This window comes from Ruditapes philippinarum, unplaced genomic scaffold, assembly GCF_026571515.1.
Source record: "Ruditapes philippinarum isolate M1 unplaced genomic scaffold, ASM2657151v2 ctg1852_1_1_1_1, whole genome shotgun sequence".
In the NCBI taxonomy this organism is placed as follows: Eukaryota; Metazoa; Mollusca; class Bivalvia; order Venerida; family Veneridae; genus Ruditapes; species Ruditapes philippinarum.
In genome coordinates this window covers 233353-251041 of record NW_026855584.1, presented here as the reverse complement: position 1 = coordinate 251041, position 17689 = coordinate 233353, and the positions used below count along the sequence as shown (strand labels likewise).

The 17689-nt window shown below is 32.1% G+C and overlaps 1 protein-coding gene and 2 long non-coding RNA genes across 3 annotated transcripts; all 3 read right to left on the bottom strand.

The window, feature by feature from the left end:
• Nucleotides 1–1647: 1647 nt before the first annotated feature.
• Nucleotides 1648–4787, bottom strand: LOC132743809 (uncharacterized). Its single transcript, XM_060732375.1, has 3 exons — nt 4630–4787; nt 3559–3684; nt 1648–2058 (listed from the first exon to the last, which is right to left on the bottom strand). Exons 1-3 carry the CDS (start codon nt 4679–4681, stop codon nt 1889–1891), a joined length of 348 nt encoding a protein of 115 aa, XP_060588358.1. The 5' UTR covers nt 4682–4787; the 3' UTR covers nt 1648–1888.
• A 3872-nt stretch (nt 4788–8659) lies between these two features.
• Nucleotides 8660–11821, bottom strand: LOC132743803 (uncharacterized). The gene is made up of 3 exons (XR_009627621.1): nt 11684–11821; nt 10403–10522; nt 8660–9506 (listed from the first exon to the last, which is right to left on the bottom strand). It is a non-coding gene; the product is annotated as an uncharacterized LOC132743803 (long non-coding RNA).
• A 4152-nt stretch (nt 11822–15973) lies between these two features.
• On the bottom strand, nt 15974–17289 carry LOC132743802 (uncharacterized). Its single transcript, XR_009627620.1, has 2 exons — nt 17010–17289; nt 15974–16133 (listed from the first exon to the last, which is right to left on the bottom strand). It is a non-coding gene; the product is annotated as an uncharacterized LOC132743802 (long non-coding RNA).
• Nucleotides 17290–17689: the final 400 nt, after the last annotated feature.

Below are 17689 nucleotides of genomic sequence, written 5' to 3'. Positions count from 1 at the left end.
TGTTTGTGAAGAATGTTCTTCTTCTTTATATAATTTTATTTGAAAATGTTTTGTAAATCAATTTTTGAATAAGTGTTGAATCTATTTTTTAAAAAAAATGTTATTCATCAAATGATGCTGACCATTTTATACCCCTATGCATATTATATGCCTTGATTTTGAATAATATAATCTAATCTAATATTCCACAAAGCACCCTAAGCAGGTAACTCGGAAAACGCGTCGGTTGACATCGCTTGTTTTGGGTGAAAATTGCGGTTGGATGAGATCAAACCAAGCCTGCAACATTTTCAATTTTTGCCGTTTTAGGATATTCCTTTTTTCTCTATGTTATGATTGAAATAGATTCATAAGTTGAAAATTGCTGAGAGTTGCTCGGCAAACGCCTCGGTTGCCATGACTTATTTCTGTATGGCATAATTCACTTAGCCTGTTTTGTTACTTCTGTATGGTTCTATTTCTATTAACATAACATTAAAGGTAATCTTGATGGCATTTATGTAAGACAAAATATGTCCAAAATGAGAACGGAACAAGGATGGGATTGGATCTGGTCCCCAAGCATCTGCTGTAATTTTGGAGGATCCAGGTCTATTTTCTTGCTTAAGTTTCATTACAGAACAGGCTTAAACTTGGTTTGAAGCAAAAACAAAAACAACCAAAACTAAACAAAACTGCCGGGCCTTTTAATATATGCACATTGTTGCTATGCCTTAAACCGATTAAAATTTACTTACATATGGTGATCATAATTATGAAAATGGACATTGCCGTTTTATACAAAAATGATTAAGTGAATAAAAAAAATAATGAAAGGAGAGCACCATTCACGAAACTAAGTCCCAAACAACACCAAGCCCTACAGAACCATCCGTGAGACAACCAGACACCTGTCTTACGTGAACTTCACTGGCTTCCGGTAGAGTATCGGGTCGAATATAAAATTTTGACTTATACATATAAATCCCTCATCGATCAATCACCAGCCTATATAAAAGACATGATACACCTGTACATCCTAGTCAGGAATCTGAGGTCCCAGAATAACTCAATGACATTAGTTGTGCCTAAAACTCGGACAGTACGATATGGTGATAGGTGCTTCCAGACAGCCGCAGCGAAATTATGGAATGCGTTACCACCTGGCTTTAGAGACTGTAATACCTTGCCAAGTTTTAAGAGAACTCTCAAAACACATTATTTCATAAAGTTCTATGGACGTTAGTTTCATAAAACAACATACATGTACTACTTTTGCTATATTATCATTGTAAATTGTGTGTTTGATTTATGTCTTAGGGTTTTACTTTATAATTCGTTTCTTTTTTACTTTTGTTTGTTACTTTGTTTAACAATCTTATTTCGTTCAAATCTTTTATAGGATTTTTTTTAGAATTGAGCCTTGATTTTAAACTAAATGTGTCTGTATTTCTTTCCATCCGTTACTGGTTTTAGATTATCATTATTGTTTAATAGGTTTACTTAATTAATATTGTACCTTGTGTCATATATATATGATTATGTTTTATCAGATTTATGTAAAGCACTCTTGAACATTTATTATTTCTGAAAATAGTGCTATAGAAATGTGGTATATAATAATAATAATATTAACCAGGAGGGTAATAAAAAGAAGGAGGGTACAAACACATTTATAAGTTTTATTAATGATATATATTATGTCAAAAACGATTTGTTTCGACAGTAAAAACAGTCATGCTTTGAAATATGTTGCTATAGGTAACATATATGACAAACACTTTCTTCTCGAATGTCCTAGTTGTATCATAAAAGATTAAAAGTACATGAAAAGAAGACACACCTGATAGGACAAAATCCTTCAACAATACTAACAGGATATTATTTTGTATGTAAATCGCCTGTTCGTTTAGAACACCCGTAGAAACAAGATGATAGCTGATATGCAGACGACAGGAAATGAGACACTGACTCCAGACGCACTGTTACACAAATCAGACGTACACGAACATGAATGAGTTCCGCTCACATCTGCACACACGTCGCCTAAATTGTAATCTGAACAGGCTCTGGCAACAACTGTAAAATGATAAAACAAAGTCTTAAAAGATATAGATATAAATAAAAGCCGGGAGTAAAAAAAAAAAAGAAAACCGCCCACTAGAATTTAAAGGTAATCTAAGAAATGAAATTATCTTAACCAAAGTATAACTTAAGTGAGTGTATTTGAATCACATGATTGGGAAAAACATATTCTATTAACAAAACGAATTTCCTTCTTTTTCATTATATTTATCATTATGCTCCACTAACAACAGATACATGAAACGTGATTGTGTTTGGAATGTATGATTATAACTAACAAGACATCCATGAAAGTTTCAAATATAAAAATTATGCAGTTAAGCTTTTGAGAATATCTAGACTTTTCAACATTCTTGATGGTTGTTTCTATTGTGCTTCTTCGACATTATGTTTTGTTTTTGGTACACTTATTTTTGAATTTTTGGTCCTTTTGACACGACGTTACTGGAAATAGATTTCGATATATTTATACAGCTTGATTAAGATCTGTACCAATGACTTTTTTCAGAAATTTCAGATAATTCGCTTAATCCATCTTCTTGGATTTTGCAAAATGACACAGACCAAAGAAGGCTGAAGATTGGACAAAATATCGATTTCCAATAGAATGTTGAGTATATGTTTTTATCATCTTATTCATAGTTTTCAATTCTGAGTGTCCTAGTTGATCTTTGTGTAGACTGTTAAGCATATTGGGGCAATGTTCCATGCGCAAGATTAAGGTCCAGTCCATATCTTTTTGCCATTTAGTGGCGGATTTTGTAATAATGTTGCTTATGTTGCATATGGTACTTGAACACAATTTATGATAAGTGAGAACAAATTTGTAGCTTAAAGGACAAGGTCACATTAGATTTAAGATTTATAGTTTCATGAACGTAAATTGACAGTCATTTCCAGTCGTCATCTATGTCATTTATTATTGGATTATGAACTAACAAGCTTACCTTGGGTTCAATAAGAAAACTTGTCTGTAACACAGACACGGAAAAAGTTGACAGAAAGGTAAAGGTTATACTTGAATGTGAAGATAGTACATATACTGATGGTTCTGTCTGGAAATATCATTTATTTGTTGTTTATTTTAATTCCTTATCAGTTACAAATTAATCATTTATTTGTTTTCTTTGAATTCCTTATCAGTTACAAATTATTTATTACTTTAGTGATTTGCCTGTCCGTGCTCTGTCTTGTGCCCTGTCCTGCTTTTGTTTGGGGTCCACCTGGGATCCTTGCCACTGGTTCTTGTTGCTGGGTTGTGTGGGGGTTGCGTTCATTGAACGCGGCCTTTCCTTGTTGATCTTGTTTATATTATTTCATAGATGAGTTTTCAAATTAATGGACACACTGAGAATATTAAAAAAGTTTTGTTACACTCTTTTTATAGTAACCATGCCTTTATTGCAAGTCAAAGGTCATGGTTACCTGACTGCCTGTATTGGGTGCATTGTGTCTGTTTCCAAGGATAGGTCTTATTATCTTTATATTACTTACCACCCCCATAATCGCCCTTCAGACATGATCCCGCACACGATTCTATTGAGACATCGCTGTCTTTTTTATCGAAAGGCTCGTTGCAGCTCGAACACACGTAACATTTTAAAGACTGTACGCTTATTACTGAAAAATAATGAAGACACATTATAAAAAATACATGGTCATGGTAAACCTGCTGTTAACGTCATTGGGTATTTTCTGAGTTCAAATTAAGTTTTCAATTCAAATTTTAAGAAATAACACCTAATTGACATGCTCAGATATTCTTTTTAAAAGCAATTTATCACAAAACTTGGGATTGACCATGTATCGGACAGAAACTGAACTTCTTTACTTGGGGACGAATCACTTTTCATGGAATGGCACTGACTTATGAATTTAAGGCTTCATGAAAACCGGCGTATGAACACATTTGCGGATGCTTAAAATGTCCACATATTAAATGTTGCGTAAGCCATTGCTAAGATTCGCTGACCGTAACCTGGACTTTTCAGTACCGTCCGCAACATTTTATGATTTTGCCATATGCATTATATCACGATATAATTATATATGTATATATTTTTAATAGGGTATGTTAATAATAAAGAAGGTTAAACAACAACAGAAAAAACAACAACAAAAACAACAGTGAGTTTCAATAAAATTACATTGTTTCTCAATCGCTTACATATATACACCAAGCAAATGCTTCAAAAGGATGATATTTAAGTATTGAAATCAAAGTAACATTACTGTAAAATTATTGTACACAGAAAAAACGTAACTCTGTAAAAATCGTTCTTACTGAAACAATATAAAATACCACACCTTACAAAAATTAAGTGTGTGTATTTGCGAGGGATATTTTACAAAACAAGCAATACCAACAGTTTTCAGTATAATTTACTAAAAAGTTTGTTACACAAACTGACTTCCAAGTTGAACTTTTACTATTATAACTCTATTATAATTCTATGAGGCCCTCAATGCTTTGTTTTATTTCATGCATGAACTGTAATGTATAATTATATGTTTATTCATACACGTATCATATTTAAAACAAATAATTATTGTTTTATTACTCACCAGTCATAAGAAATATCAAAATGCCAAACATCAATATATTTGAACTGTTCATTTTGAAAGAAATTAAGCTATTATAAATAACTGATATTTATTATATTGAATAATCCTTCTTTAACGCTGCCCAGGCCTTAAATGAGCAAAATTTTGTTCCCAGGCTCATCGGACTACTTTTTCGTGCCCAGGCTCATCGGACTACTTTTATTAAGATAAGCTGTAAACCGACCTCATTTCGTCGAAATTAAGCTTTTATCTTCTACGCGGTTGTTTTATGCGATTGCATCTTACAGGTGATATTGTATGAAACAGAATAAACTGTTTTCTTTATCTGATACCATTTTATCAAACTTACACGACCATTAAAACGACATGTTATTACATATAGGCTTATATTAATTAAATCAATCAGTCAGTCATGATCAATCAATCAGTCAATCATGATCAATCAATCAGACTCATAATAAAATTGTATTTAATATCAAAGTAAAGGCATGTCCTTTTTTATCACAGAAGAAAGTTATCATCAATGACTTATGAACCGGCTCAATCATATCGAGCCTGCAACATTTTCAATTTTGCTGTGTTGGACTTTCTTTAGGGATTCTTATTTTCTCTATTTTATGAAACAGTTTGAAGTATTTAATAAGAACATAATAATGATTGTTTAGTATACATGTATAATGCTTAACAATATATCAGAAAATTGAAGACCATCTTTTTTTAGAATTTACTGCACAGCATTTTAGGTTTTTATTCATAGTTATATGATTTTTTAATCAAATCGAACACATTGAACTTGCTTTATATAAAAAAAGAGCCTGCAACATTACATTTTACCGATTTTTGCAACATTTAAAGTTTCCTTTTTGATGTTATCCTAAAATCATCTCGTTAGATTTAGGATTAATAACAATTTGAAGATTCATAGTTTCTTGACTCCTTTTGAAATGTGTATACTTTTGCACACATAAATCCTAATATTTAATGTATAAAGACCTAGATTATACATTTCCAGGTATCTTGTTTATCAACAGTCCGTTAATCGGACGTTACATTTCTCGTTAATCACTCCTGTGTTATAATATGAGGCTAAGGATCTTCAAGGGTGAGCAATGTCCACGACACTCCAGCCGTAACACTACTAACATGGCACATCTACAGTTTTATCATGGTATAGGACAGCGGTGAATACAAGGACCCGATGATATTTTTCATAAAATTATGTTTAATCTACTTACTTTTATTTATCTCCACTTTGAAGTGGAAATCCTGCTGATGAAGGACGTAGATTGATAACACTTGAAAATTTAAGTGATGCAGAATCATAATATCAAATGATATTGCTGATTTTTATATAGGGCAATATTATGAAAAGCAAGTAGATATACTGCTGCTAAACATTCTAAAAACTATATAGGCAGTGACAAATTCGTGTTTGTTTTGACAACGTTTTTTTCATGATTAATAACGCGAATTACATGTTTTAATCTAGTAAAACTTTTTCACAATTATTTCATTTTTGATTGTGTAATGGTTATTTCCTCACAATTATTTCATTTTTGATTGTGTAATGGTTATTTCCTCACAATTATTTCATTTTTGATTGTGTAATGGTTATTTCCTCACAATTATTTCATTTTTGATTGTGTAATGGTTATTTCCTCACAATTATTTCATTTTTGATTGTGTAATGGTTATTTCCTCACAATTATTTCATTTTTGATTGTGTAATGGTTATTTCCTTTAATGTTTAAGTTGTTGTGATGTTTCGCATATTGTTAAACACAAAACGTTCAATCATGAACATTTTGAAAAGAAAAGAAGGATAATAACTTTTAACTACTTTCAAACTGTTGATATATTTCGTAGAAAAACTGAGAAAAGGAATTGGACTAGCATATAAGGGCCAAGTCATGAGCAAAACAAAAATGTTTGAAACATAATTTTGGCATATCTCTTCTTTAAAAAATAGAATACACTATCGCAGCAGTAATTTGCTGATCGACCTTTTGTTTCGGCACTTTGTGTTTGGTGGTTATCTTTTACGTATATATTAAGTGTTATTGGGTTAACGTCATTTAATCCGTGGCCGAGGGGTTAGAGTCGATGACTTCTAATCCAGTTACCTTTCTGGCGTCGGTTCGATCCCCGGGAGATGCTTTGGTAGTTTAGCGCGGAGGAAGGTAGTTTAGTACTGGTGTAACTCTCCAGGAACAATGGTTAGGAAACTACTCGCCTATATGACTGAAATACTGTTGGGAAAAGGCGTAAAAATGAAAAAAAAAAAAAAAAAAAAAAAAAAAAAAAAAAAAAAAAAAAAAAAAAAAAACGTCAATTAACCGGCACAGGTGACCTGTATGTATTAAATTTGGTTTTGTCTTATTAAGACAGGGTTGCAAAAACCAATTAGCCGTCCGAAACATTTTAGTGGCACGTCGAATGTTGAAGAAGCAGTACTTGCTTTGTACTTGTATGTTCCTACTTATCGCTTTTTATCCGCATGTTACGAATGGCTTTGGACCTTGAAAGAAGCTCTTTCTTGTTGACATTTGATCACAAAATCGTATATAAATAAAACATCTGATTGGAGAAAGTATCTCAATCTATGTTCATTGCCAAAGTATGGTTCCCTCATTCCAAAAATGATTTAGGCGAGGTATGCCAACTACGTTGTCAGTTCAAGCCACTTCTAAAGTTTGTTAGCTCACTCATTCTTTTGTTCGTTTTGCTGAAAACGTATTGTGCTTGTCAATGAGAAAAAATACAGCCTGTCTTTTACGGAATTGTGAAACAGAGTTATACTTGCATCGCTTTATTAACACAGTAACATATTTTGATGTATTCAGATCTATTAATCCTTCAATTAAGTATATTTTTGAAACGTAAAAAGGTATCAAAACACATACATGTCTATTTGAAAATCACTGCTCTAAACACACTTTTATCGGATACTATCACTCGGGATTGTCCCGAAATAAACACTACTTTCAGGGAAAAGTTCAAACCGAAACACTTGAACAATACACCTTGATTCATGTGCGGTTTAAAGATAACAACGATATTTAATTGATGAACGCCCCAGGACGTTGAAATGTGGTAACTATCTAACAATTTTTTATCAAAACACCAAAATATCTTTTTAAACGAAAAATGGATGCACATTTTACGTTCCCTCCTTTTTATTTTCTCACTTTGTTCTGTGTGGTTGTGTTTCCTTCGATGTTATTCACATTTGACAAAATTTCTTACAATTAGTTGTTTAGTGTTATTAGAAACATGTGGTGTACTATTGTGTGCTTTGTGCTTACCAAAGAAATCAAATGATTTTCTTTATCCGAATGTCTGAAGTCGATAGACCTAGTGCTGGATAACTCAAACACTTGCCCACATTTGTAGACTCGTGGCGCCAACGCATTTGATCGCGCTTAACGTACTTATTCGGTAAAAAGATTTTTCTGTCTTTGTGTAAAGTCATGTGGAATAAAAGCGCTGCAACATTTTCAATTGCATCATTTTTAAGTGTTCTTTGGAGATTCCTCTTCTCTATTTTGTATAATTGAAACATATGCCACATTATCTATTTATATTTTCTACAGTTATGTAAATCACTGATTTTCTCTTATATGACGATTGCAGGGTTTTGAAACGAGATAAAATATCAGTTAAGAAAGTGATGATTGATGTTTTGTCAATATTAGTAAAATAAAAAAAAATATATCCACAAAATACACATGTATTTGAGTCATTAGTGTGAAAGTCAATCTCTCTGTTGGGAATATTTTGTTATCGATACATTGATCTTGCATAAATCTTTTTGGGAGTTTTCAACAATCGTGGGAGATTCAGATATATTGCATGCTTAAGATTCATAAAGGAATGTGTTTAAATTTAATAAGAAAACAAAAAAGTATTTAACAGGACTGTCAATCTTTAATTATAAACAACAAAAACAACAACATTTATTAGCAAATATCGACAAAAGCTTGACTTTGGCTAATAAACTAAAAAAAATACTTAAAATATTGATCATATATACAAACATATCAAACAATTTAGCATGAAACTATATTTATCAACAAATATACATATATATTCATAGTGATCAGAACAAGTGTACATATATAAGACATCATTTCTAACAGTAAATGCTTCTTTAATAAATTTACAGATATTTATTATATGACAAACTGTCGATCTTTTATTGCATGTATATGTACATAAGTACAGATGTAAATTTAAATTTCGATCTTTAGAAAGAAATTATTTTCGATGGTTCGAAATTCAATCCCAGCAAAAACTTTAACTTATGTTAATTTTGCATTTTTAACTACGACCAGGCTCAACATTCAACTTTAATTCAATATTCAGATTTAACGTGTATAAAGCTTCTTTCTTTCTACATATGAAAATAAAAGGATCATCGGTTAGTTATCCAGTAGGAAAACAAACAAAAACGAGGGTACTAAAACATTCTTTTATTAATGCATAATATTTTGTCTTGACCGTATTGGTGTGTTCCATAATTAAAAACAATTTCTGAATTAAAATTTGATGGCATTGGTATTTTACATTGCCAACACTTTGAATGTCCTGATTCAATGCTCAGAAAATACCTGAAAAATGACAGGAAAAAAGACACACGTGCGATAGAAGAAAGTCTGTCAACACTACTTAAAACATATTATGTTTCCATATGAATCGTTTGTTCGTTTAGAACAGCCTTAGGAACAATATGAGAGCGGATATGCAGACGACAGAAAATGAAACTTTAAATCCAGACGCACTGTTACACAAATCAGACGTACACGAACATAAAAACGTATCGCCATTTTCCGTACACTTGTCGCCTTGATTGTCATCTGAACAGCTTCTGACCATAACTGTTAATTTAAGAAGGGTACATTTACAAACATAACTAAATGTTGTAAGTTCTAAATAAAAAACTTTCATTTTATCTCTAAATAAAAAAAATTAAAGATCAGCCTAGAGACGTTGATTGTAGCTTGCATTTTCCAGTACCGTCCACGAAGAGACTCAAATAAACTGAGCCTGCATAATTTAAATCTTTGCCATTTTGGGTGATCTATCGCAATTCTGTTTATTCAATTTTATATGAGTATGTTTGCGTCATATGGGCAAAAACATATTCTATAAATACAACTACTCCCCTGTTTTTCTATTTTATCATTGTTATATTTCCAAATTAACAACTGATATAAAAGATTATAAAAATAAAAGAAAGGTAAGGAAAACTACTAGTATCGAGAATATTCAGGCCCTTTATTATGCTTTTATACAATTTTTCTTCTACTCTGTACTTTAACTTTGCATTATTTCTCGCTGCATGTAAGAATTCTTATAAGGATTGCAGCTGAGATTTTACGGTAAATAGAAAGGTGTTTTCGACATGTTTATACATTTCATCTAGGTCTGTACCTTTAACTTATTTCAAAGAATTTCAGATCATACGTCCAATCCGTTTTTCCAGAAGAATAATTTGTAATGATGACATAAGAATGAAAAGCTGAATTCATGCTTAGAATTAGACTAAATGTCGAGGTTTAATTTAATGCTGAATATATATATTTATTATTTTTAAGTGCCCTAGTAGGACCCAGTATGTTAATATTAATGTTTGATTCTACGTTTCGACCTCAGTGGACCCCGTTGTGTAATAATTATGTTTACTCACACAGTCATGCAAATATATTTCCCATGAATCTATAAATATTTAGGCATTTATTTTAAAATTATAAATATTTCAATCATCACTTACTCCCGTAAGCTTTGGCCTTTATACATGACCCTAAGCATTCACTTGTAGAACCTATGTTATCGTTGAAAGGGTCGTTGCATCCCGTACACTCGTAACATTTTATGGACTGCACGCTTATCACTGAAAATAGGTCAAAAGAATCTTATGAAAGGTTACACCTGTTCGAGGTAAACCTGATTTTTAAAACCTTCCGGGAAAGTTACAGATATTACTAGCTATAGAGAATTAGGAAGACATAGTGACAAAGACATTTTTATTTCCTTCCAAAATCCCATAAGAGATATTTATTAAACTTAAACAATAAGATAAGACATATTTTCACCTTAAGAAGTTTGCAATTAAAAGAATTAACATATAAAGCAGTATATACATGTATATATCTCTCTTTCTTTATTTGTTCTGTATCCCGCGTCACCAAAAATAAACCAACAACAAAAAACCCTAATTTCATTTTTAATATTCGTCATATTTTCAGATTTTAAATTAAAGTACCCTTCCGTCAAACCTGTTATCCGATTTACAAGCACACCCTGAAAATCGAAATTATTGCTGGATACACCGTAAAAGTTATTTTCGTAGGACGATACACGAGTCTGTTATATATATAAACAAGTTTTTGCAGTTTACTTGTAGTAATTTAATCTCACATGGTCATTTTTCTTTGAATAAATTAGTGATGGCAAATTTAAATTCATGTGATAAATTCTGAAACGAAATATATAAAACAATTTTAAGAAAATTAACAGCAATATTTTTTAATGATAATAAATTAGCAAAACTTAATTAGCAAAATTTTGGTTTTTATTAGCAAAATTTTATCCGCAAAAAACTGCTGTTATATTTTTTCCGTTAACGAAAGGTAAGAAATCGTTCAAGCCCTTTCTAAATATGGGCAAAATTTAAAAAAAATCAAAATGTTTTTAATGGCGTGATTTCATTTGCTCCGCTTGAATGGTCAATAAGCAAGACTGAAATAAACGGTGACAATCATGGTTGTTATAAATACTAGTAATAAAAAAAGTGTTTCAAATTTCAATTAAATTAATTTAATCAATTGCTTTCATAAACGACATTTTAGTATTCAATTAACCTAAGACACAACAGTAAATTTATTGTACACGGAAAACATAGCTTTGTGAACAATACTCCCAGTAGACAAAATGTAAACTAATTAACAATGAATAAAGTTTTGAGCCTGATGTATAATTATATTGTAATAAAATACAATGTCGCATCATATCTTAAAACAAACATTTTAATATTGATTAAATTAATACTCACCAGTCACAAGTAATATCAAAAGGCCAAACAATAATGTATTTGTGCTGTACATTTTGAAAGAAAATAAGTTATTATATGTCACTAGTTGAATAAACCTTCTTAAACGCTGTCGGGACCTCAACTGAACAGAACTTTGTGCGCAAGCTTGTCGAACTACTTTTATAAAAACAATTGGCGGTAAATCGCCCGTTTTCTTTATTCTGAATGAAGATTTAATCTTCTTCGTAGATTTTACATATGATGTTATGAAATAGATTAAACTGTTTTCTTCATCTTAAAGTTACTCTCCACTGATGTATTTGACATGAGTGGACTGGAAATAATTTTCGAGATTTATATTCTATTTGATGTAGGTATAGACTAATAACTTGTGTGCAAAATAACAGATCATTCGCTCACTCCGTTTTCCAGAACAGTCATTCTTAATGTGAAAAATGGTTCTAAATTGAAAAAGACGTTACAACACTCTTGAGTCAAACCTGACGAAAAATAGCACAAAAATACGATTCCTTAATTATTGAGTATATTGCTTAATTATCTTTTGCACATATTTTTGATGTAAGGGACCCATCTGATCTATGTAACAAATTAAGATTTAAACAATCTACATACATTGATGTAAGACAGACAATTTTATACTGATTTATGTTCCAAGTTCGTCCAAAAACAATTTTTGTGCGAGTGTCAAGCTTGATAAACTCCTATAATTCTTTTGAGAAATGAATGCATGATGCAGGTTTATTTTCCATATTTAAATTTCGAGTTCTGTACAAATTTGGTTAAAACGGTCGCTTGCATTTGCCACTGTTGTCCATGAACAAGCTATATCAAAACGAATTTGCATCATTTACAAGTGTGCCGTGTTATGCGACCTTTAACGTTTCTATTTTGATATTTTAAGGTGGTCCTGAAATCATCTGGTATAATTTAGGATTAATTGCAGTTTGAAGATTCCTAGTTTCATGTCTCTTGTTAACTGTGTTTACTTTTGCACACAGAAATGACGTCTGCTGAAAGTATATAGACCTAGATTATACATTTCCTTGTATCTTCATTATCAGCAATTCGTTCATATGACCTAACATTTCTCGTTAATCACTCCAGTGATGATACAATATCAGGCTAAAGATCAACAAGGATGTGCAATGTCCACGAAACTCTACCCGTAACACTACTAACAGAGCACATCTACAGTTTTATCATGGTATAGGATAGGTGAATTGACAAAATCAATACAAGGACCCGGTGATATTTTGATAAATTATTTTTAATCTTCTAACTTTTATTTATCTCCTTTTGGAGTGGAATCCTAGCTGATATAGGACGTAGATTGAGAACACTTAATTTTTGCTGATTGTATATAGGGCAATATCACTATCTACTATACTGATGCCAAAAATTCCAAAGATTATATTGGTAGTGACACATTTGTGTTTATTTTGACAACGTCCTTTTCGTGATCAATATCACGAATTACATGTGTTTTATCTGGTAAGACTCTTTGACAATTATTTCATCTGTTATTGTGTAATGGTTATTTACTTTAATGTTTAAGTTGTTGTGAATTTGCTTTATTGCATATTGTTAAACATAAAAGTTTCGATCGTGAACATTTTGAAAAACAAAGAAGAAAAATAACTCCTTTCTACTAGTTTCAAATTGTTGATATGTTACGTAGAAAAATCGAGAAAAGTAATCGAATTAAATTCGATTACATAGCATTTAAGGGCCAGGTCGTGAATATGTGAAAAATCATTTTGGCATAATTATCTCTTCTTAACAAAAATAGATAACACTACCGCAGCAGTAATTTGGTGATCAACCTTTTGTTTCAACACTTTGCGTTTGGCGGTTATCTTTTATATATTTAGCGTTATTTGGCTAACGTCATTAAACCGGTTAAGGTGACCTGTGACAATTGAATTTGGCTTTGTCTTACTAAGATAGGGTTGCAAAAACCAATTAGCCGTCCGACACATTTTAGTGGCTCGTCGAATGTTGACGAAGCAGTTCTTGATTTGTACTTGTATGGGCTTACTTATCGCTTTTTATCCGCATGTAACGAAGGCTTTGGGTCGTGAAAGTAGCTCTTTCTTGTTCACATTTGCACATATATTTTACCTATCGTATATAAAGAAAACATCTGTTTTGAGAAAGCTTGATGATTTCTAGAGAGAGTATTTAAATCTATGTTTCATTTATAAGATATGGTTCCCTCATTCCTAAAATGATATTGGCGAGTTATGCCAACTACGCTGTCAGTTCAAGCCACTTCTAAAGTTTGTTAGCTCACTCATTGTTTTGTTCGTTTGCAATAAACGTATTGTGCTTGAGCAAATACAGCCCGTTTCTTACGGAATTGTGAAACAAAGTTACTCGAGAATCGCTTTATTAACACTATTAATCCTTCAATTGAATCTATTTCCGAAAAGTAAAAAAGGTATCGAAAATACACACATGTATATTTGAAAATAACTGCCCTAAACCCGCTTTTATCGGATACTATCATTCGAGATTGTACCGAAAGTAGTTACTATAAACATTTCTTTCAGGGAAAAGTTCAAATCGAAAGCACTTGAACAAAACACGTTGATTCATGTCCGGGTCAAAGATAACATGAAATTTAACTAATTAACGCTACAAAACGTGGAAATTTGGTCACTATCAAGTATGTTTTTATTAAAACACCTAATGTCTATTTAAATAAAATTGGATGCTCAATATCCGTTCCCTGTTTTTGTTCGGTGCTCTCCTGGGTATTTCTCAGGTGGTTCTGTGTGGCTTGATGCTTGTAGATGCGTTCATTGATCATGACCTTTGTTTTCACATCCTTTAGTGTTGTCTGGTACATCGTTCACTGAACTTTGTACTCCCTTGTTTATCTTTGTATTCACAATTTTCGAAGAGGAAACGATATGTTTTTTAAAGGTGGTCGATGATGACAAGACTGACATAAGAATCGTTTGCACAATAAAAAATTGAAGTACATGAAAAAGTGTCTTAATAATATTAGACCATAGCATATTGTCCTGTTCATACATGCAAAGAAGCTTAACAGTTACTAAAATTTCGTTTTTATCTGCGTCAATTCGTTTTCTATAGACCAAATGCTGAAGTACACCAATACTTGACCGCCTCCGTGGTCGAAGAATCCAGTTACCTCTCTGGCGTGGGTTCGATCCCCGGGAGATGCTTTGGTAGTTTAGCACGGAGGCAGGTAGTATAGTACTGGTGTAACTCTCCAGGAACGATGGTTAGGGAACTACCCGCCTATATGACTGAAATACTGTTGCGAAAAGGTGTAAAATGAAACAAACAAACAAACAAACACCAAGACTTGCCCACATATGTGGATTCATGACGCCAACGCTTATTCTGGACGAGTTTGATCAAGCTACATATACTAAGTCGGTCTTGTTGGTTGGTGGAATTTTTATTCTTTATAATTTAAAGCCATGTAGTGATGTAGGATAAATCTCTTCAACATTTTCAACTCCGCGGTTTTAAGTGTTCTTTAGGGATTTATTTTCTCTCTTTTCTTATTCTTAAAAACAATTATTTGTAGCCAAAATTAGCCAAAAAAAACAACAGAACTTAAGAAAACTTTCGATCTTTTTTTACATTTGTACACTGGTGCAATGTCTATACCTGACGAAAACTATTTGAAAGATTTTGAATTTCGATCTTCGAACTGCCAAAGTTCAAGGTCAGCACGAAATGCAACAATGTAAATTTTGAATTTAGATCTTTGAAAACATTTTTACTTCCGATCTGATTGCAAAATTCAACAGATGTAAATTTTGAATTTCTATCTACGAGCAGGCGCAACATTTAGCCTCAATTCAAGACTCGGCTTGAAAGTGTATAAAGCTACATCTCTACAGCCTGCAGATCATTAACGAAAACCGAGCATTCCCCTTAATAACCTTACAATAATGGAACGAAAGAATTCAGCAAGGGATAGCGACAATCTTTAAACACAGTGCAATCAACATACATGCCCATCAGTAAGGCACCAAGTAGAGTAACAAACAAAAAAGGAGGTACAAAAACATGTTTTAATGCATAAAATTATGTCGTGTTCAAAGATTTAAAACATTTTTGAAATGAAATATAACAACATATAAGTATTTAACATAGCAACATTTTCTTCATGAATGTCTCGATTTAATGCTAAGAAAATACCTGAAAATTACAGACCAGAAGACATACGTGTGATAGGAAAAGTTCGTCAACAATACTTAAGTCATATTATTTTCTCATATAGATCGTTTGTTCGTTTAGAACATCCCTAGGAAGAAGATGACAGCGGTTATGCATACGACAGGTAATGTGATGCTTAATCCAGACGCACTGTTACACAAATCAGTCGTACAAGAACATGAATGAAGATCGTCAGTTTCTGCACACTGGTCGCCTGCATCGAATTCTGAACAGGTTCTGACTACAGCTGTTAATATAAGAAGGATATATATAAACATGATTGAAAGTTGTAAATTCTAAAAGCAAAACTGTAACTTTATCTCTGAATCAAAATTTAAGATCACCCAAGCGGCGTGGATGGTTTTCCAGTACCAACCATTAACAGGGTCAAACAAACCGAGCCTGCAACATTTTAAATGTTGCTGTTTTGGTCGTTTTTTACTGATTCTAACTTTCTCAATTTTATACGAATATGTTTGCGTCACATGGGCAAAATATATTCAGCTATAATCCCTGTATTTCTATTTCATTATTATTTATATTATAATTCTGAATTAACAACTGATACAAAAAAATATAAAAATAAAAGAAAGGAAAGAAAAACTACTAGTATCAAGAATATCCAGTCTTTTTTAACATGCTTTTTTACAATAATCGTCTTTTTTGTACATTAATTTTGCATTATTGCTCACTGCAAGTAAGAGATCTTAAAAGGGCTCCAGCTCAGTTTTTTACGGGACTTATAATTTGTTCTCGACATATTTATACAGCTTTATATAGGTATGTACCAATAACTTGTGTGCCAATAATTTTCAAATTATTCGATCAATCTATTTTTGTAGAAGAATAATATGGAATGAGCAAAATGACATAGAAATGAAAAGCTGTAAGCTGAAATCATGCTAAGAATTGAACTAAATGTCGACTTTTAATTTAATTCCGATTATATTTCTTTATTTTTTAAGTCCCCCACTTTACCCTATGCAAATATTCAAATGTTTTGACCTCAGTGACCGTTGTCTAATAATTATGTTTACAAACATAGTCATGAAATATTTATTCATGTATCTATCGATATTTAGGCATCTATTTTAAAATTATAAATATTTCAGTCATCACTTACTACCGTAACCTTTGGCCTTTAAACACGACCCAAAACATGTTCTTGTAGAAACTCCGTTATCGTTGAAAGGATCGTTGCAACCCGTACACACGTAACATTCCAGGGATTGTACGCTTAATACTGAAATAAACATAAAAAAACTTTATGAAAAGTATCTAGTCGAGGTAAACCACCTGGTTTAAAAACTGTTCGCTAAGCTCAATAGGTAGAGTCCTGGACTTTAAACCGGGCGACCCGGATTCGATTCCCGGACAGTGTAGGTGACTATCGTTGTAACTCACTCTACACTGTACATCTGGCATGTACAGAAGTTATCAGTTCCTTGTCAAAGTGGAGGTAACAAAGTACTGTTAAACTGCTTGACAGGCTGCCTAGAATCAATTTGGTGGTAAAAATGTGCTCTCATTGTGGCTTTACTGCCGTGATCCGGAAGGTAATATACCAACACGACAATCACCTTATAATGGTTTAAACGTCACTGATCTTTCTTTGTTCAATGTAATGATTCAATTCTGCAATACAAGTAATAATAAGAAATGGCTTCGCGTTGACTTGCTCAAATATTGTTCTTTAAAACGTTTTCATTCTAAAATAAATGACTGACCTAATTGACAAAAATAAATTTTATGGAAAAAAAATTATGACTCTAATTATGAGTCATAACTTTTTTTTTCATAAAA